At 39.2% G+C, this 22097-nt stretch overlaps 1 protein-coding gene across 16 annotated transcripts in view; it reads left to right on the top strand.

Annotated features, from left to right (window-relative positions):
• BRD7 (bromodomain containing 7) overlaps positions 1–22097 on the top strand; it is a 54374-nt gene that overhangs the window by 22833 nt on the left and 9444 nt on the right. For 13 of the 16 annotated variants that reach the window (XR_010137765.1, XR_010137766.1, XR_010137764.1 and 10 more), the window contains exons 6-11: positions 6133–6243; positions 11298–11482; positions 12493–12616; positions 17413–17488; positions 19772–19879; positions 20277–20412. Coding sequence is in view for 12 of the 16 variants with exons in the window: in XM_024233134.3 (XP_024088902.1) it covers positions 6133–6243; positions 11298–11482; positions 12493–12616; positions 17413–17488; positions 19772–19879; positions 20277–20412 (740 nt within the window). In the remaining 4 variants the exon portion in view is untranslated. The remainder of the gene's footprint in view (positions 1–6132; positions 6244–11297; positions 11483–12492; positions 12617–17412; positions 17489–19771; positions 19880–20276; positions 20413–22097) is intronic. The other 3 variants (XM_063717298.1, XM_054533898.2, XM_054533897.2) reach the window with 1 other exon arrangement.

Here is a 22097-nt window from a genome sequence, read left to right as displayed (position 1 = left end):
TCTTTGTTCTCACTGGTTTCAAAGAACATCTTTATTTCTGCCTTCATTTCGTTATGTACCTGGTAGTCATTCAGGAGCAGGTTGTTCAGTTTCCATATAGTTGAGCGGTTTTGAGTGAGTTTCTTAATCCTGAGTTCTAGTTTGATTGCACTGTGGTCTGAGAGACAGTTTGTTATAATTTCTGTTCTTTTACATTTACTGAGGAGAGCTTTACTTCCAGCTATGTGGTCAATTTTGGAATAAGTGCAATGTGGTGCTGAGAAGAATGTATATTCTGTTGATTTAGGGTGGAGAGTTCTGTAGATGTCTATTAGGTCTGCTTGGTGCAGAGCTGAGTTCAATTCCTGGATATCCTTGTTAACTTTCTGTCTCATTGATCTGTCTAATGTTGACAGTGGGGTGTTAAAGTCTTGCATTATTATTGTGTGTGAGTCTAAGTCTCTTTGTAGGTCTCTAAGGACTTGCTTTATGAATCTGGGTGCTCCTGTATTGGGTGCATATATATTTAGGATAGTTAGCTCTTCTTGTTGAATTGATCCCTTTACCATTATGTAATGGCCTTCTTTGTCTCTTTTGATCTTTGTTGGTTTAAAGTCTGTTTTATCCGAGACTAGGATTGCAACCCCTGCCTTTTTCTGTTTTCCATTTGCTTGGTAGATCTTCCTCCATCCCTTTATTTTGAGCCTATATGTGTCTCTGCACATGAGATGGGTTTCCTGAATACAGCATACTGATGGGTCTTGACTCTTCATCCAATTTGCCAGTCTGTGTCTTTTAGTTGGAGCATTTAGCCCGTTTACATTTAAGGTTAATATTGTTACATGTGAATTTGATCCTGTCATTATGATGTTAGCTGGTTATTTTGCTCGTTAGTTGATGCAGTTTCTTCCTAGCATTGATGGTCTTTATAATTTGTCATGTTTTTGCAGTGGCTGGTACTGGTTTTTCCTTTCCATGTTTAGTGCTTCCTTCAGGAGCTCTTGTAAGGCAGGCCTGGTGGTGACAAAATCTCTCAGCATTTGTTTGTCTGTAAAAGATTTTATTTCTCCTTCACTTATGAAGCTTAGCTTGGCTGGATATGAAATTCTGGGTTGAAAATTCTTTTCTTTAGGAATGTTGAATATTGGCCCCCACTCTCTTCTGGCTTGTAGAGTTTCTGCCGAGAGATCCGCTGTTAGTCTGATGGGCTTCCCTTTGTGGGTAACCCGACCTTTCTCTCTGGCTGCCCTTCACATTTTTTCCTTCATTTCAACTTTGGTGAATCTGACAATTATGTGTCTTGGAGTTGCTCTTTTCGAGGAGTATCTTTGTGGCATTCTCTGTATTTCCTGAATTTGAATATTGGCCTGCCTTGCTAGGTTGGGGAAGTTCTCCTGGATAATATCCTGAAGAGTGTTTTCCAACTTGGTTCCATTCTCCCCATCACTTTCAGGTACACCAATCGGATGTAGATTTGGTCTTTTCACATAGTCCAATATTTCTTGGAGGCTTTGTTCATTTCTTTTCACTCCTTTTCCTCTAAACTTCTCTTTTTGCTTCATTTCATTCATTTGATCTTCAATCACTGATACCCTTTCTTCCACTTGATCGAATTGGCTAGTGAAACTTGTGCATGCGTCACATAGTTCTCGTGCCATGGTTTTCAGCTCCATCAGGTCAGTTAAGGTCTTCTCTACCCTGTTTAATGTAGTTAGCCATTCGTCTAATCTTTTCTCAAGGTTTTTAGCTTCTTTGCGATGGGTTCGAACATCTTCCTTGAGCTCAGAGAAGTTTGTTATTACTGATCGTCTGAAGCGTTCTTCTCTCAACTCGTCAAAGTCATTCTCCGTCCAGCTTTGTTCTGTTGCTGGCAAGGATCTGTGTTCCTTTGGAGGAGAAGAGGTGCTCTGATTTGTAGAATTTCCAGCTTTTCTGCTCTGGTTTCTCCCCATCTTTGTGGTTTTATCTACCTTTGGTCTTTGATGATGGTGACGTACAGATGGAGTTTTGGTGTGGATGTCCTTTCTATTTGTTAGTTTTTCTTCTAACAGTCAGGACCCTCAGCTGCAGGTCTGTTGGAGTTTGCTGGGGGTCCACTCCAGACCCTGTTTGTCTGGGTATCACCAGCAGAGGCTGCAGAACAGCAAATATTGCAGAATGGCACATGTTGCTGCCTGATCCTTCCTCTGGAAGCTGCGTCTCAGAGGGGCACCCAGCTGTATGAAGTGTCAGTCGGCCCCTACAGGGAGATGCCTCCCAGTTAGGCTGCTCGGGGGTCAGGGACCCACTTGAGGAGGCAGTCTGTCCGTTCTCAGATCTCAAATTCCATGCTGGCAGAACCACTACTCTCTTCAAAGCTGTCAGACAGGGACGTTTAAGTCTGCAGAAGTTTCTGCTGCCTTTTGTTCAGCTATGCCCTGCCCCCAGAGGTGGGCTCCACCCAGTTCGAGCTTCCCGGTGGCTTTGTTTACCTACTCAAGCCTCAGCAGTGGCAGGCGCCCCTGCCCCAGCCTCATTGCCACCTTGTAGTTCAATCTCAGACTGCTGTGCTAGCAGTGAGTGAGGCTCCGTGGGCATGGGACCCTCTGAGCCAGGCACGGGATATAATCTCCTGGTGTGCCATTTGCTGAGACCATTGGAAAAGCACAGTATTAGAGTGGGAGTGTCCTGATTTTCCAGGTACAGTCTGTCACAGCTTCCCTTGGCTAGGAAAGGGAATTCCCCAACCCCTTGTGCTTCCTGAGTGAGGTGATACCCTGCCCTGCTTCAGCTCACACTCTGTGGGCTGCTCCCACTGTCCAACAAGCCCCAGTGAGATGAACGCAGTACCTCAGTTGGAAATGCAGAAATCACCAGTCTTCTGCATTGCTCATGCTGGGAGCTGTAGACTGGATCTGTTCCTATTCGGCCACCTTGGAACCTATCACTACACACTTTCAAACAACCAGATCTTTTGAGAACTCATTATCACGAGAACAGCAAGGGGGAAATCTGCCTCCATGATCAAATCACCTCCCACCAGGTCCTTCCCCCAACATTGGGGATTACATTTCAACATGAGATTGGGGTGGGGACACAGAGCCAAACCATATCACTTGTACTCTAAAGAATAAATTGGCTTGTCCAGAAATACTAAAGAGAAGTTTAATTACATTTTCTAATTTGATGAAAGTTAATTGCTCTCTGAGTTCATTTTGCCTGTATTTGTTGAGCATATTTTCTTCAGCTTTAAGAAGAGAATAGAAAATTTACAAGGACCTGAAAGCTTATAAGATAATATATATACCTATTATAGATGAGGTTTTTCCCATTTTGGGGGAGTGTCCTGGTGTGTGTTGATTCCAGGGAAAGGAAACATGTATATTAAAATTTACTATGTATTCAACCGCCACAAACTTAATTGATTTAGATAATATCTGTTTTACCTCTACTTTTTTTTACATAACCACAGTAGTGCTCACCTGACCTATAAGGGTTAGACCCTAATTGGTTACCCTAATTAGTTATTTTCCTAAAAATAAAATAAGATAGTGTCTTTATGGCCAGGCGTGGTGGCTCGCACCTGTAATCCCAGCACTTTGGGAGGCCAAGGCAGGTGGATCACAAGGTCAGGAGATCAAGACCATCCTGGGTAACACAGTGAAACCCCGTCTCTACTGAAAATACAAAAAAATTGGCCGAGTGTGGTGACAGGCACCTGTAGTCCCAGCTACTCGGGAGGCTGAGGCAGGAGAATTGGTGTGAACCCGGGAGGCAGAGCTTGCGACAGAGCGAGACTCCATCTCAAAAGAAAAAAAAAAAAAAAGATAGTGTCTTTACTTAGTCCCTTTTTTCATCCACATATTGATAAGCGGAGATTTATGAAGAATACCAGTGTTTAGTGCTCTTTACTGTTGAGTTTATAGGTAATATTCCACTTTCTCCAAAGAACCTGAATTACATTCTCTCTTATTTAGAGAAATGGAAACTTTTCCCAACTTTTTATCTGGTGAAAATTAGGCTAAAACCGTTTATTTCAGCATATTTCTGACCTTAACATTGCTTCATGGGAAAGAATTTCACAGTTTTTTGGGTTTTTTTCTTTTTCTGCATGATTTTCCTCTAATCTTTCTCTTACAGTAAGAAGAGTAGAAGTGTGTCCCCAGAGTGTTTTTAAGCAGGTTAGGGTTTATCATAATTGAAAGGAATTGGTATCTTAGCTCTTTAGAATTTCTACATTGCCACTTTTTTCTAGGGAAAGCTCAACAGCCTAAAGTAATATTTATTCACTTCATTTGGTGGTTGAAGTAAAATGTGTGTGTATGTGTGTGTGTGTGTATATATGAAAAGTGTGCAGGAAGACTCAGCTTTTTGAATGACCAGTGCCATCACACACAGTTCAGTAAAGCCCAGCACATTATGTTAAGATTTAAGCAATCTACAAATTGGCTTAATAGATCAGTCCTGTGTTCATTAGAACAATTCAGTACTCTTGCCAGTTCATAGGCCCATTATCTGGCCAATTATAGGCCAAATGGTCACTTAGTTTGAGTATATATAGTAATCTGGTGTCTCCGTTCACTTGCGTCCCATCCCCCCAAATACATATTTAATTTTTTTTTTTTTTTTTTTTTTTTGAGACCGAGTCTCACTCTGTTGCTCAGGCTGGAGTGCAGTGGCATGATCTTGGCTCACTGCAATCTCCACCTTCAGGGTTCAAGCAATTGTTGTGCCTCAGCCTCCCGAGTAGCTGGGACTACAGGCGTGTGTCACCACACCCAGCTAATTTTTTTGTATTTTTAGTAGAGATGGGGTTTCACCATGTTGCCCTGACCGGTCTCAAACTCCTGGGCTCAAGCAGTCCACCTGCCTCGGCCTCCCAAAGTGCTAGAATTATAAGAGTGAGCCACTATGCCTGGCCTAGTAATTCTTAATGGTGTGGAACCTTTTCCAAATATCTGTAACAAAGGTCTTTAATCTAAGGTCCTTTGGGTACCATAATGAGCCTTTAGAGGGACCAAGAACCTACTAAAATTACATGAAGACTTTTGTGTTCAGCTGTGTGTGTGTGTGTGTGTACTTAAGGTGTGGTCCCATAGCTTTCATCAGATGCTTAGAGATCCAAGACCTGGCATGTTTAGAGTCATGGCCCAAACTGAAGATCCACATATACTTCATCCACTTTAATACCAAATTTATTGCGACCCTTCACTCAGTCTAACATACTTGTACATAGAACTCAGTCTACTTATTTTTGTTCTATTTAAGTGTTCTAACCTGTCATCACTATTAAATAGTGGAATTTGAATGTTTTTTTGTTTTTTAAAGAAATTTGTAGGGGGCAGATTCTCTTTTCTTGGGTTTTTCTTTTAACTTAGTAAGGCCTTGGCATAATGAATCGCACATTTATAGATGTAAAAATTACTTAACTATGAAAGCATGCAGTGGGATCAAGTTCTCCAGCACATACGCAGACTTTGAAATTTAAGCCGAAAAGACAGTTTTGGTAATTTGGCTACTCCAGTTACATGTTTTAACTCCTTGAGGTTGTATGGTTTATTTCACATTGGCATGGTTTTGCAACATTCTGCAAATTATGTTTAGTTTATGATAGTATCCAAACACATAAAAGTAGTGTAAATGTTTTAACATTTTTTGCTCAGTTAATGTGAATTTGGCAGGAAATACTGCGATAATTTAGGACTGCTCCGTTTTCAGTCAAGATCTGAAATAAAATGTTCAATTCCTAAATGGAAATTTAAGATGTTTGTTTTAAAGCTAGGAGTAATATTTTTTTAAATTACATGAACTACTCAGCTACAATCATTATATATGAAATAGAAGTATTTTCTTCACTTTTTTTTTATGTGCAGTAAGATTATACTGAAGAAACCCATTTAAAAGTTTCATTCTGGGATCTACAGTTTATATACAGGTACTATAAAATATTTAAGAATTTGGGAAATAATATAGCATATTTAAATACATTTAGCAGTATTTGTTTTGTTAATGAGTCTTAAAACTTAATAAATTGCTGTTAGTATTGTTTAGTAAATAAAGAAAGGGATGTTGTTGCTTTTTAAATTTTTAGAGGACCTGTATATTTTCAACCTGGGGGTGCAGGGTAGTTTGTTTTGCATTAATGCATTTTCTCCCTTAATGTTCTTTCTGCAGGATAACTTCAAACTAATGTGTACTAATGCCATGATTTACAATAAACCAGAGACCATTTATTATAAAGCTGCAAAGAAGCTGTTGCACTCAGGGATGAAAATTCTTAGCCAGGTAAAGGAAACTCTTTGTCATAAATAATAGTTATTAAAATCTGTGTCGCTGTTTGTTGGCCATAGTAATACAGATACAATACAGTATTGATTTTATTTTATTAGCAGGTTATATTAAAGTAGAAAATACTAAATGAAAAAAATTTTAATAAAGAGAAGAAAATTAAGACAGGAAAATTCTTACTTGGAATCAATACAAATAAATATTGGCATTCACTTGTAATTATCTCTTAAGAGGTAAAACATCAGCTTGAAACATCAGCCTGAATTCCAGGATAAGACTGGCTGAATTGTGAGAACTCTGAAGAGGAAAGCTCTCTGTTTGCATTTGTAGGGGTGGAATCTAATGTTGGTCAGTCCTGTCAGGAGCACAGAATTTCTAGTAAGAAAATACAGTCATGTGCTGCATAATACTGTATATACAGACTGCATATACAATGGTGGTTACATAAGATTGTAATACTGTATTTTTACTGTACTTTTGTTATATTTAAATGCACACATACTTAGCATTGTGTTACAGCTGTCTGCAGTATTCAGTATGGTAACATGCTGTATAGGTTCCTAGCCTAGGAGCAATAGGCTATATCATTTAGCCAGGTGTCTAATAGGCTATACCATCTAGGTTTGTGTAAGTATACTCATTGATGGTTACACAACAAAATTGCCTAACAGTACATTTCTCAGAACATGTCCCTTCATTAAGCTACATGTGATTGTATACAAATGAGAAAAAATTTGAAACTGTCTCAAAACCATCTCTCCACAAGAGCAGACTGTTCCTTAAAGGGTAAGAATTAGTGCATAGTAAGTCATTTGAGGTCAGAGAAGTGTGTGCGTAGGCACAGACACATCATCATCAAACTGCAGGAAAGAGCATAAACATGAGATATTATACACAGTGGCAAAAAATTACAAGTGTCCCCAGGACGACAGTTGATAAAAGGCTTTGAAGGGTAAACTGAGATGATAACTGCATCCGCTGGAGAAAATAACTCACAAGATAAGCCATATCTTTTGAGGTTCTCACCACTCTGAGTGGGAGAAACCTATGTAAGAGACTACTTTAGGGAACGAATCAAGGGTGATCCTGGCACCATACCATACCATGGCAGGCAGGCAGAAGAGAGTTTTCATTTAAGCTCTCTTCCACTAACTTGTGGACTTTGGGAAAGACATTAACTACTCTGGGACTCAGTGTTCTCATCCCTAAAGAAGGGTTTCGTCTGTGGTCTCCAAGATGATTTCTAGCATTACTGTTCTGATTCTAGGTAAGAGGTAGAGTAGAGAGGATACTGTGAAAAAGAACCACAAGATAGGACAGGGATTTTGCAAAGAAGAAATGAGTGGTTATAAGACACTGGTAGGAGGAGAAAGGAATCAGAGTCCAGAGCTTGAGCTCACATTCAGGGGAGTTAAAGGATGATAAAAATGAGTTGTGCATCTGCATATGGTTTTTCGATTTTTATGGTGATTCATTTTTCTGTATTACAGTTTTACATTTAAAGAAATGCCTTGGTGTGCAGATGTCTGAGTGTCCGTGTGCTTGGCTGAGAGATTCTTGGATTCGCTTAACTAGAGAAAGAAAAACATGTTTGGATTGTTGATTATTCTTGCGCTCCTAATATTTAGACAACATTGGTTCCCACCCTTTCCTAAAGACTTGGGAAACTAATGGAAGCCAGTTACCCATCTTTGACAACATTCGCAGAGGAAAGAGGAATATGAAATGTTTACCCATTCTTTGCAGGAAGACTCTCAGAATCTAGAACCACACCATATTCCAGGTTTAAAGACATGGAAATGCTTCTTGTTACTGTATTTGAAGTAAAAATGCATTTAACAAATGCAGCCTTTAGTCACTCCAAAATATGTACATTGAATTGGGCAGTGGGAGCCTAATTTTTAATGACCTTTGATTTACCACTTCCTTAAGTAATGTAGTTAATACAACAAGCAAAAGATTCCATTATCTCTTGAATTTTACTGGCGAGTGGAATGGTTGAAAGCACAGAAAATAAAATTTTCTTCACTTTCCCTTCCCTCTCTCCCTCTTTCTTTCTCTCTGTTGTCTTCCTTTTTTTCACATCTTTTGCTGTTGAGGAGCCCCACCCATCCTGTGTTATGAGCTTCCTGTTGACTGTTCTCTCCACCCTGCAGGGGAGGGGTCGTCACAACAGTGATTTTTAAACGTTTAAACTTAGACCTTTTGAGTTAACTCTTCTAATAGCTTGTGCTCCAAGAGAGCCCAGCACACCCTTCCATGAATGGTGTCTTTTCAGAGATAACTGTTTTTGAATGTTCATTGAAAAGATTGTAGAGTAGTCACTCATCATTTTTTCAGTTACACCCAAATAACAACTATTAGTAGACGTGTTATTTTTATAAAGAATGAACAGATGAGGCCAAGCACAGTGGCTCGTGCCTGTAATCCCAACACTTTGGGAGGCCGAGGCGGGCGGATCACCTGAGGTCAGGAGTTTGAGACCAGCGTGACCAACATGGAAAAACCCCGTCTCTACTAAAAATACAAAATTAGCTGGGTGTGGTGGTGCATGCCTGTAATCCCAGCTACTCAGGAGGCTGAGGCAGGAGAATCGCTTGAACCCGGGAGGCGGAGGTTATGGTGAGCCAAGATCACGCCACTGCACTCCAGCCTGGGCAGCAAGAGGGAAACTCCGTCTCAAAAAAGAATGAACAGATGAAGAGTAACTTTTTATCTCCTAAATAAATACTTGAGTAAAATGCTACATTGTAGTACAAACAAAGTAGTACAAACAATACTATTTGTAGCATAGTGGCTTTGAAATCAGACCAATCAAGGTTCAAGTCCTAGCTCTACCCTTTGGAAGCTGTGTGACTTTAGCCCACGTAACCTTTGTCAGCCTTTTTCTTGTCCTGTAAAGTGGGGATAATAATAGTACTTACCTCGTGGAGTTGTGTCTGGCACATGGGTAAGCACTAAGTAAATGTTAGCTATATTATTAGCAAAGAACCAGCCCTGTTAGCCATTTAATATTGTAAAATTGAAGATCAATAATATGCTGACTTAGAGGCATTTTAATTACCAAAAAAAGAAAAAGACATTGCTTTCAAAGGAAAATTAAACTTCACTCTTTCCTGGGACTTGTTTCAAGGTTTAGAAACTTTCTCTAATTGAATTTATTTTGTGTATGTCATATTTTTTAAAATCCCAAAGCATTCTTAATGTAAGTTCTGCTTTATAAAATTCTAGAGTGGAAATAAAATTATTACTGAGAACTTACAGAAATAATTAAACTCACTAATATTTTTAATGTAGCAAAATAAAACGTGTTTTTAAAAATCAAATAAGATTGCTTTTTGTTGTTGTTGTTTGTGTTTTTTTGTTTTTTGTTTTGTTTTTTCGAGACGGAGTCTCACTCTGTCACCCAGGCTGGAGTGCAGTGGCGCAGTCTCGGCTCACTGCAACCTCTGCCTCCCGGGTTCAAGCGATTCTAATGGATTTGCTTTTTAAGTGATACTATTGATTGTCAAAGATTCAGAGAAACTTTCAAACACTAATGTAAATTAGTATGTAAATTGGTATACCTTCTCTGGAAAGCAGTAATTATCAAAAGCCTCAAAAATACTCATTCCCTTTGACTTTGTTTCCTTTCTAAGAGTTTATCCTAAAGAGATACTGGTTCCTAGAGAGATTTATTTATAATGATGTTCATGGTACTTTTATTTGTAATAGTGGAAACATGGAAATCTAAATGTTCAATCATAGGCCATTAATTAAATCATGGTGTAGACGTGGGATTAAATAGTTATTAAAATATTTTAAATATCTATTGATATGGAGAGGAAGTGCTTATAATTTATTAACTGAAAAAATGCTTTTTACTAAATATTCAGTATAATTCCAATTTGCTGAGATATGTAATGGTTGGAAAAGTACTGGAATGATAAACTTGTTAACACTGTTCTTCTCTGGATGATACATTAAGAGGATTTTTATTTTCTCCTCTACCCATATTTTTATTTGTCCACAATAAAATATATCGCTTTAATGGTTTTAAGATTACTTTAAAAGTCCAGTAAAAAACAGCAAGAACTGTGTTCGTGAGGATCTCACCATCTGCACTACTAATAGAGCGTGGTGTGATGAGGAAAGGCCCGACATGAGTGACAGCAAGCCTAGTCTTAGTTGCTGGTTTAGTGACCTTAGGTGAGTCATTTGTTGTTCCTGGGCCACATTGTTCTTGTTTGAATGGCCTCTGGTTCTTTCTAGTTCTTAGTTGATGTTACTCCACAGAAGTCTTCCCTGCTGTTGCTGTGCAGCCCTAAGGAGGTTGCATTCTATATTTTACCCAGTGATAACTTTCAGAGTTACAGGCAAGGTAGTCAGTAGAAACAAATATGCCTTCTTAAAATTTATGCAGAAACCTCAAGCCCTTAACCACAATGAAAATTTCACAGCACATCATTGCAGCGAAAAATTAAGCACATGTTTCACAGAATAGAAACAAGACTTCTTTGGTTAGTGAAACCATTCTGCACTCTGAGGAAGGAACTGTGCCACCAGCCTGTCTTCTCCTCAAGGCTTGTTGTTTTCACACAGAGTGAAATGCCAGCGTCATCCGTGAGCACACTGGGCTACCAGAATAGAGAGGGACTTCACATGCTCACATGCCCTAGGTTTTGATACACCTAACAGTTCTTAACTGTCAAAAGATAAGCCAGTCTGTTAAACACAAAATGTTAACACACCATTAAACTAAATTTTAGTCTTCCAATTCAGTACTTCAAAGAATACTTAGTCTTAATTCATACTTTCTCCTTTGTTAACTTTCTGATAGGGCAATAAAGTTGTAAAGCTTTCTATGAAGTTGGAAATTAAATTTTAAGAATTGAAGGTGTAGGCATTATCATGGTTTCCAAATACAATACTCTCTTGGTATATGATTACATTTAATTGTTTTTCTTCCCTGGTTAATGACAGGATAAGTATAAACTCCTGTGGGGGAAAAAATGCATTACTTTAAGAGTTAATGACAAACATATAATAAGAATATTTTCGAATATGTTTAGGAAAGAATTCAGAGCCTGAAGCAGAGCATAGACTTCATGGCTGACTTGCAGAAAACTCGAAAGCAGAAAGATGGAACAGACACCTCACAGAGTGGGGAGGACGGAGGCTGCTGGCAGAGAGAGAGAGAGGACTCTGGAGATGCCGAAGCACATGCCTTCAAGAGTCCCAGCAAAGAAAATAAAAAGTAAAAGATCTTTGGGATGTTAAGGTCAAACTGTCTTCTTCAAGCTAGTAAGGGGGAAAAATACTTATTCGGGGCCTGACTTGGGAAGACCAAGTGCTAGTGTGTCCGTGGTGGTGGTGTTTTGGCATGAAAGTCCATTTTGATGGTGTGATACCCCTCTTCTCATATGAAGCACTATATGGGATTGTCCAAACACAGTTCAGAAAGCAGTTCTAATGTGTATTCTTACTGAAGTAGTTTTAAAACCTATAAAGTGTCTTTTGGGACTCATATGGTCAGTGAGTTTATTTAAATAGAACTGTTTGTTTAAAAAAAAATGAATAGTCATTACCTCCTTCCATAAAGGAGCAAGGAGTTCAGTGGGAGCACAGGCACTGCTGCGTCTTAAGCAGATGGGCTGTCACTGCAGCGTGCCCATGTTTTCCACCCAATGTCAGCTGGTGGGAGCAATGCTGAACCACTGTTCCACCTAGGCAGCCACCTGTGCAGCTGACAGCAGCCGCGTCTGCCGGCTCACACCACTGGGAGCCAGCCCTGACCGCCCAGCACCTCACTGCCAACTTTGGGGAGGGTTGTAGTTAGCAGTTTGGGATTTTTGCTGTCATAATGCAAAGAAAGTAAACTAGTGACAAGTTTTTCTTTGTTCTAAGATTTACACACTTAAGTGCTTGTTTTAAATTTTAAAAATCAAACTTTAAAAGAATAATAGTATTGTTCTCCCTTCAAAGTAATGTTTGAGGTAGAACTAATTTTTTTGTAAGTTCCCAGAAAAACGTTTAACACAAGTAACACTGGACAGAAAAAGGTAGGGAAATAGCATGTTAGGTGTGCCTTACTGTTTCTGTTCTTAAATTAGAGACCCTTAACAGGTCATCAAGGAAGTAAGTTTCAATGAGTGACTGTCGTGCAAATGTCTCCACTTTAGTTGTATTCATATTTAGAATTCATTTGAATGTTTTTGTCTTACTTATCTTTGTTTTTTTTTACTTAGTATTAATGTATGTTTTCAGGAAAGACAAAGATATGCTTGAAGATAAGTTTAAAAGCAATAATTTAGAGAGAGAGCAGGAGCAGCTTGACCGCATTGTGAAGGAATCTGGAGGAAAGCTGACCAGGCGGCTTGTGAACAGTCAGGTGATTGACCTTTGCCTTTTCTTTTCTCTACCTACTGCTTTGGGGCATCTGAAACTTGTGGTTTTTAAATTGCTTGCGTATTTTTAATCCATATCTGCCATAGAGCTCTTCATCAGTATAATACTTAGCAGAAAAACAATTAATAATGGACAGACGATTCCCTACAATGGGTTTATCAGGGTGTTAAATGCATTTTCAACTCATGATATTTTCAACTTACAATGGGCGTGTTGGATGTAACTCCATTGTAAGTTGAGGACCATCTGTGTTCATTTGTAAAGTACATGATTAATCTTACCCTCTTTTACTGGATTTTTAAAAAATGAAGTTATAATATGTTCTAAAATTGGAACATGAACTACATAATTTAAGTTTACAAGAAAACATTTGTATTCTGGTCTTTTGAAATCATATTGTTTAGCACATTGGTTTTATTGAATTTTAGATTCAAGGGGTACATACCCCATTTTGTTACGTGGTTATATTGCATGATGCTGAGATTTGAGCTTCTCTTGAACCCATCACCCAAATAGTGAACATAGTACCCAGTAGGAAGTTTTTGAATCCTTGCCCCATTCCCTCCCTGCCCGCTTTTAGCATTTCCAGTGTCTATTCTTCCCATCTTTGTGTGCACCAGTGTTTAGCTCCTACTTTTAAGTGAGAACATGGCAATATTTGTTTTTCTGTTTCTGCATTAATTTGTTTAGGATATTGGCCTCCGTCTTCATCCATGTTGTTGCAAGGGACATGATTTGATTCTTTTTTATGGCTGTGTAGTATTCCATGGTGTGTGTGTACTGCATTTTCTTTACCTAGTCCTTTGTTGGTGGGCACCTAGGTAGATTCTGTGTCTTTGTTGTGCACAGTGCTGCAGTAAACATACAAATGCATGTGTCTTTTGAGTAAAATGATTTATTTTCCTTTGGGTATATACCTAGGATTGCTGGGTCAAATTGTAATTCTATTTTTAGTTCTTTGGGAAATCTCCAAACTGCTTTCCACAGGAGCTGAACTAATTTACATTCTCACCAACAGTGAGCCTTCCCTTTTCTCCACAACCTTGCCAGCATCTCTTATTTTTTGAGTTTTTAGTAATGATATAATATGGTATCTTATTGTGGTTTTGATTTGCATTTCTCCAATGATTAGTGATGCTGAGCATTTTCTCATACGTTTGTTGACTGCTTGTATATCTTCTTTTGAGTAGTGTCTGTTCATGTCCTTTGCCCAGTTTTTAATGGGGTTGTTTGTTTCTTGTTGATTTAAGTTCCTTATAGATACTGGGTATTAGTCCTTTATTGGATGCGTAGTTCACACATATTTTCTCCCGTTCTGTGGGGTGTTTCTTTACTCTGTTGATAGTTTCTTTGGCTGTTCAGAAGCTCTGTAGTTTAATTAGGTCCCACTTGTGAATTTTTGTTTTTGTCACTTTTGCTTTTGAGAACATAGAAAATTCTTTGCCGAGGCCCATGTCCAGAAGAGTATTTCCAAGGTTTTATTATAGGATTTTTATAACTTGAGGTCATACATTTAAGTGTTTAATCCATTTGGAGTTAATGTTTGTATATTGTGAGAGATAGTAGTTCAGTTTCATTCTTCTGCACATGGTTAGCCAGTTTTCTTAGCGCCATTTATTGAGTGGTCTTTCTACTTTGTTTATTTTTGTCGACTTTGTCAAAGATCAGTTGGTTGTATGTATGTGGCTTTATTTCTGGGTTCTCTATTCTGTTCCATTGGTCTGTGAGTTATTTTGTTTATTTTTATCAGTATCATGCTGTTTTGGTTATTGTCGCCTTGTAGTTTATGGGAGCTTTTGTTTGGTTTGGTTTGATTTTGAGACAGGGTTTCACTCTGTCGCCCACGCTGGAGTGTGCAGTGGCACAATCTTGGCTCACTACAGCTTCCACCTCGGGAGCTCAAGCAATTCTCCTGCCTCAGCCTTCCAAGTGACTGAAAGTACAGGTGCGTGACACCATGTCCGGCTAATTTTTGTATTTTTTGTAGAAATGAGGTTTCACCATATTGCCCAGGCTGGTCTCAAACTCCTGAACTCAAGTGATCCACCCAACTCAGCCTCCCAAAGTGCTAGGATTACAGACATGAGCCACCGTGCCCAGCCTGTAGTATAGTTTGAAATTGGGTAATGTGATGCCTCTGACTTTGTTCTTTTTGCTTAGAATTGCTTTGGCACTTCAGGCTCCTTTTTGGTTCCATGTGAATTTTAGAATAGTTTTTTCTGAATCTGTGAAGAATGATGTTGGGAATTTGATAGGAATAGCATTGAATCTGTAGATTGCTTTAGACAGTATGGATGTTTTAACAATATTGATTATTCCATGAGCATGGGATGTTTTTCCATTTGTGTCATCTATGATTTCTTTCAGCAGTGTTTTTTAGTTCTTCTAGAGATTCACCTCTTTACATATATTCCTAGGTATTTTATTTTTTGTTTGGCTGTTGTGAATAGGATTGCATTCTTGAATTGGTGCTCAGCTTGAACATCATTGGTTTATAGAAATGCTACTGATTTTTGTAAATTGATGTTGTATCTTTACCAAAAACACATTTTTCTTTATATACTATGTATATAGAATTGTTTCTCTTATATCTAGTAATTTTAATAACATATATTAACTATTTTAACTCTTAGTAACCCTAATTTCAAGTGAAAACCCTAAGATTACTTAATATAACGTGACTTTAAGATTTAAAATTACTGAAGAGAATTTTGAAACTACTTTTGTTTACCAAGGATTACTAAAGTTGTGTGAACTAAAAGGCATTTGAGTGAAATTCTATTTTTTTTAATAAAATAATTGATTTAAGCATTTACTTTTCTTTGGTCAGTTGATTAGAGCTCTTTCATATATTTTGGTAGTGATATATCACATACACATGACACATATATAGACATACAAACACACACAAGCAGATCTTCTAGATTTATAAGATTCTTCATTTGCCAGTTTTCACTTTCTCTCCCCCTTTTAGACTATCAGTCATTTCCAAAGTCATAACAAAGTAGATGAAACAAGGTAGAAAATTTACATCTCAGAGGCACAGAAGCTATACCTAAACACCATTACCTGAAAACAAGTTGATTGCCAGAAGGAGGGTGCAGTGAGCCAAGATCGCACCTCTGCACTCTAGCTTGGGCAACAGAGCGAGACTCTGTCTCAAAAGACAAAAAAAAAAGTGTCCTCTTTTCAACTTAACTTGTTTCCTTATTAGATTACTGGTTTCAAGGGGGAGCCCTTTAAGGAACGGGGCCAAGAAAGCATGCAGTTTTTAGGGCCTGATACTTACTGGAAGCCAGGTTTTAGATCACCCCAAATCACTGAATCCTGCGTTCCCAGAAAGCTGAAGAGATCAGGTAATACAATACAGAAAAGAGCAGAGTTTTAGATCTGAGAGGAATCTGTCTACTTACAACTCTTGGTATTCTGTGAGGAAAAACAGAGATTCTTCCCAAAAAGAGGAGTCTTTGATGCCTTTTCTGTTTACTCAAGAGATCACAAGCTGCCAGAAATTCCTTTAGGTCCCTAATATGGTATCGAGGGTGGCAAGAGGAAGGGGGGACAGCCAAACAGAACTCAGTTGACTGAGACATTTTACAGAGCCATTACAGCGGCGTTAAAACAGTAGACATACGTGTGTATATGTATAGCCCAAATAGCAGTTTTAACTGAGCCGACATTTGAATATAGAGCTCTTTTTTAAAAAAATATTTTTCCTAATTGTAATTCCTACTCAAGTTGTTTTAGTTTTGCTTCTGCTGCTAGCTGGGCTCCTGTTGCCAAACAAGCAGCCCACAAAAGTGGCCATCTTGCTACAGTGGCTGCTGGCTGCCCTTCCTGACCACAGTGCGATGGATGGCTCTCAGCCGACAATCACTCCAAATACACTGGCGTTTTCAGGGCGTCCTTGTACTCACGCACAGGCGTCTAAAACGTGAGCCATACCACTCCACAAGGAAGTGGCTGCCACCTGGGATTTCCCCCATGGATGCTTCCTTCCCTTTGCCCATTTCTTGTTCCCTCAACTCCTGACTAGCTCACCACATGTTCCAGCTTAAATGTTTCCAGAAAGAAACATTTAACAGGGACTTAGGAACAGAAGCCATGTCTGTGTCTTAGGTGGCAGTGAGATGGTGGGTCCCTGCCCACGTTGGTTTTAAAGCCAAGTAGGTGTATACATGCCTTTAAGCAAGCCACTGCCCTTACCTGGTCCATAGTAGCCTTTTTTGATAGACTGGGGAGAACTAGGTGGCTTTAAGGACCCACAGAGCTCTTAGAATTCTGAGATTTTCTTCACCTCCATTTCTCTAGCCCATCATCCCCTGTGTGAAAGTCAGTATCTTGAGTTTAATGATTAGCCACCTGTAATATTAGTTTGGTTAAAATAAGGCTTTGTGGTTTGCTGCATATATGAATATGGTACAGGCTGAGCATCCCTAATCCAAAAATTCGAAATCTGAAATTCTCCAAAATCTGAAATTTTTTGAGCTCCGACATGATGACGTAAGTGGAAACTTCCACACCTGACCTCATGTGACGGGTGCACAAAATTATTTATTGTATAAAATTATTTTCTGGCTGTGTCTGTGAAGTGTGTATGAAACATAAATGAATTTTATGTTCCATCCCTAAGATATCTCATTATGTATATGTAAATATTCCAAAATCTGGGAAAATCTGCGATCCACAACACTCTGGTATCAGGCATTTCAGATAAAGGATACTCAGCCTGTTTGTATAAAACACTTCATTCCATCTGAATACTTTGGGTCATTGCAGTGCGAATTCGAAAGAAGAAAACCAGATGGAACAACGACATTGGGACTTCTCCATCCTGTGGATCCCATTGTAGGAGGTAGGATCAGAGTAAAACTGTGCATGAACTTGATGCTATTTGGCAGAGAACAGTAACCTGGGTTAACATTTTAAAGCAACAAGCTTGAATATTGATCAGTCTGTGTCATTATGCACAAAGGATCTAGCTAGACATCATGTATTTCATGGTAACAGCCAGCCTAACTTTCACTTCATCTTGAAATAGGTACAGTATATCAAGTTTTCCTTAAAATTCAAAGTCCCTGAAATATTTTAAACCCACCATTAACAAAGCCATAACTTTTAGATAGTAATTCCTAGTCCTGGTTTTAAGAGACTTTAGTATAGACACTCAGTTTAGAGTTATCTCATACACACAGAATATGATATTATAAATTTAGCTGATCTGTTTATTTCAGGGAACAAAATGAATGTATATGCCACATAGTGCCTTAATAATAATGGAGGGTGTATGCTTAGTGACATTGTATCTTTCACTGTAGTCAGTAGAAAGTTTGTAAAGATTGGGAATCTTTAGAACTTCAGTCATATTTTTGTTTTCTCAAATGATGTTTTAATGGAAATAATATGGGTTATGTTTTGAAATTCGATATCAGAATTAGAACTTTTTGTCACTGGTCTGAGGGGAGAATCATGTATTGAGATATGCAAATGTGAGAATGTTAATTTATTCAACAAATATTTATTTTCATACTGTCATAATGAAAGAAGTAATTGGAAATACGAAATTGAATAATGACAGAATTTTTACCCTTAAGGAAACAGTCTCTGATGTTTATTGTTTGCTATGAGCAGGGTGCTGTCTTAGGAGCTAGCTGTATAGTAGAGAACAAAACAGAGAGAGGAGTCCCTTTTCCTTGTTCTATGGAGTCAGGAGAGGAGGGCTCACATAAAGAAAAGTCTGTCCTTAATCAGTACTATGCAGGTATGTGTCTATAATGAATAAATACTACAAAGGAAAAGAACAGCTATGATCATAATAGAAGATACCAACCTAGTGTTTGGGGGTCAGGGAAGGCATCCTTAAGGAGATGATGTTTAGGTTGAGTAAGGGATGAGAGAACAGCAGTTGTGAAAACTTTGAAGCAGGGAAGAGCATTTGAAGATGGAAAGAAGGGGACTATGAATGTTCTCTAAAGGAGGAGAACAGTAATAGAAGAAAAGGAGCTAGTGCTGTTTTCAAAACAAAACTCAGTTTCTACTTCGATGCAGACAAGTAGAATTTTATATGATCATAGGTCAAAGAATGCCACGGGATTGAGAACATTGCTCTTTCTACTATAGCTGTGGTGAACATTTGGTGTTAGGAGATGCAGCTAACTGATGTAGGTGACACCTTAAGATCTGCTGCTTTCTGTGAAGCCGAGTGTGGTCTCTGCCCTTGCTCTGGTTTCCTGGGTTTCCAGTTTCTGAGACGTAATCAAATGTGGCCAAAGCTGACTTGGCTCCCCGTGTGCACAGCTCCCTCTGTAGGCCACTTTCCTGGTTTAAGGTGAAAGACACCCCTGTTCATCTTCTCATCTTCATTGTCTGGTACCCGTACCTATTAGGAAACCAAATTCCAGACTGTTCACTGAGAAGGAGAGGAGATCTGATTTAGATGTTCAGTTGCTTAACAGTGCCTTCACCACACTGGTCACTGATGGCAGTAGCCTCCGTTGAAGGCTGATCATTTGACACAAACTCAGACTCTTCTTCAGGAGAGCAGATGTCCCTCTGTTAGATACTGTGGGAGACCATATCTTCTCCTGGCAGCATCTTTTGCAGTCCCCTCAGGTGCCCATACGTGGCATTTCTCTATGTCACATATTCCCAGCTTCATCACAGGGATTCATTCCTGGCTAATGCCTATTCTCGTTGCACTAAAAGTATGCCTTTCATAGATACTCATTTGTCCTTCATGTGTTAGTAGCCCTTTTGTCTTTAATGCAGGTGTTTTCCCTCAGTCTTTTACTGACCTTTGTACTGGTTAACTTTCATCTTAACATTAAAAGTCCCAGCTTTTAAAAGTTTTTGTGGCTTTTGTTTTTAATAAAAATCTAATTTTTTAAATGAAGTGTACATGATTATAAAGAATTCCAGAAAGCAGGAGAGTGTAATGAACAGGTCTGAGTTTTGGTCCTGGCTGTAGTTCTGCCTTTCTGAGCTTTGATTTTCTTATAAAAGTGGATGTAGTAAGGGCTTCCCAGCCTCCTTCACGGTCATGCAGATGACATGCAGTGGTTTATGCGGAGTCACTCGGCAGAGGGCCCCGTGGGTCATGGCCATGTAGGCCTTCACTGTGCTCGGTTTTATGTTGTAGAGCCAGGCTACTGCCCTGTGAGACTGGGAATGACAACTGGAAGACTTCAGTCTGGAGTGAATACTTTGCAGGGGTTCAAAGAGGATAAAAGGAACAAAGTCACTCCAGGTGAGGCTCCTGCGTAGGAGTCATTTTTTTCTCTTCTCTGTTTTGGGGTATTAGAGAAAGGAAGCACGATTATGCTTTATTCACTAGGTGGGCACCAGTATCTTGGTGGTATTTTTGCAACATTAATTAGCTATTTTATTAACTTCGGAAGAGACTGGAAAATTGGGTATTAGTATTCAAAATGAATTTTGTTCTTTCTTGTTCCTCTCCCTCTCCCTTGTAGGGAAGAATTCACTTGAGTTGTAACTTTACAAGTACCTGTTTGAGAGAGAATATCTTATATTTGCTAACCAGTCAATGAAGTAGTAAAGTTAGGAGAAAATAATCTTTTGGTAAAACAAAATAGATTGACATGCAAGTTAAAGAATAGTGTTACAGTATTTGATTTTTTCAACAGTGTTATATTTGAATTATGGGCCCTACAGTTCTTATGCACCGCATTATGACTCCACATTTGCGAATATTAGCAAGGATGATTCAGATTTAATCTATTCAACCTATGGGGAAGACTCTGATCTTCCAAGCGATTTCAGGTGAGTCTCCAGTTAATATTCTGATTACATTTGTTTAAAAACATTAGTGTACATATGTGATTTGTGGATAGACTGACAAAGCTGGCCGAGTAGTAAAAAAATGTGCTCAGTAATTTTTTTTTAAGCTGACAATAATGGATTCATAGTTACTATTATCCTTTAGTGGAGAGAGAGAGCATGTCTCCCTGATAGTAGCGTCTGCAGTATTTTAATTCTTACAAAAATATATTTTTAAAGAGACTGTACCTCAGCCAGTACTAAAGTTTAGGAACTTGTTACTTCAAAACGTTGATGTTCCATCTGCTCTCTTATAACATGTTGTGTGTCAGTGAGTTATGGTCCAAACTTAATCAGTTTGGGAACCTACAGTGCATTTTCCCCAAGAAAGGAGGCAGGATAGGGTGGCTCTATTCCATAGGCAGCCCACATAAAAGCCTTTTTGACCAATCACATGCCAGGTAGACCGTTGCAGTTAAACTCAGCCATTCTTTATTGCATGTTTCTGTGGGAAGATCATCTCTGTGTTCCTGTTTAGGATGCTGAGCAGTTTGGATCCCATCAACATAATGAGATCCATCCTGACTTAGCAGGATTCTGGCCCAGGATGGGACGCTGAGCTTGGGTTATGGCAGTAGTTTACTGGACATTATTCCTTCTTAGCAGTAATACCTTGCTAATTTTCATTATGTATAAGAAATTAACTCTGTAGATTCACCAGCCCCCTGCTTTTCTGACAAAGAGGGAGTCTGTTCACTTTTACATTAGTAAGTGTGGTTTGGTTGTTGTTGTTGTTTTTACAAGGTAGAGGTCCTTAAGTCTGAAGCTGACTGTGGTTATAGATCAAGCTATTTAATCTTTTAGACCTCACCAGCCTGAATGAATTCTTTCTGGATTATGCATCTATGCATTCCACAAATAGGGATTGCACAGGGGAACAACACTGGCAAAGGCACATGCCCTCCTGTCAAATGATCACAAGTGCTTTGGAGAAAGGTAAAGCAGCAGAGAAGGAGAGAGTAGTGCTGGGGCTATGAGAGGGATGCACTTTTAAATCGGTGAGGTAAGTCTGGTACAAAAGGGAAAGTTGAGCAAAAACTGAAGGAGGTGAGGAAGCAAGCAAGGCTGCCATCTGAAAGAACGTTCCAGGCAGTGCAGGAGCTGTGCAGAGGGCCTGAGTGGGAGCCTTCCCAACATACTTGAGAACAGCAGGAAGAAGCAGAAGAGTGCAGGCACATGGCCAGGAAGGGCGTTGATGAGAGTGGGTCTTTATAAGCACTTGGAATTTCATTCTCAGTGAGATGGAAGCTACTGGTGGATTGCGAGCAGAAGAGTGACCCAGTCCAGATTATGATGTTTAAAGGATCACCCTGGCTACTCTTGGAGAATAGACTGTAGAGAGGCAAGGGCAGAAGTAGAGAGGTGAGAAATGGACTGGGGGAGTAGCAGGTGAGGTTCCGGGAAGGGCTCAGTCATCAGCCAGTAGGATTTCTTTACTGATTGAAGTGGGATGTGAGAGAGAGATGCCGAGGCTGACTCCAGGGTTTGCACATTGAGTCTGGAAGGCTGCAGTTGCTATTTACTGAGAAGGGGGGATCTTTGGAACATTACTTAGGGGGGAAGATCTAGCATTTCAATTTTTGATATTTTAAGCTTGAGATGTCTGTAGACTTCCACGTGGAGCACCA

Source organism: Pongo abelii, chromosome 18, assembly GCF_028885655.2.
Source record: "Pongo abelii isolate AG06213 chromosome 18, NHGRI_mPonAbe1-v2.0_pri, whole genome shotgun sequence".
In the NCBI taxonomy this organism is placed as follows: domain Eukaryota; kingdom Metazoa; phylum Chordata; class Mammalia; order Primates; family Hominidae; genus Pongo; species Pongo abelii.
The sequence above is the reverse complement of the archived record's forward strand: the minus strand, read 5'-3'. Positions and strand labels throughout refer to the sequence as shown.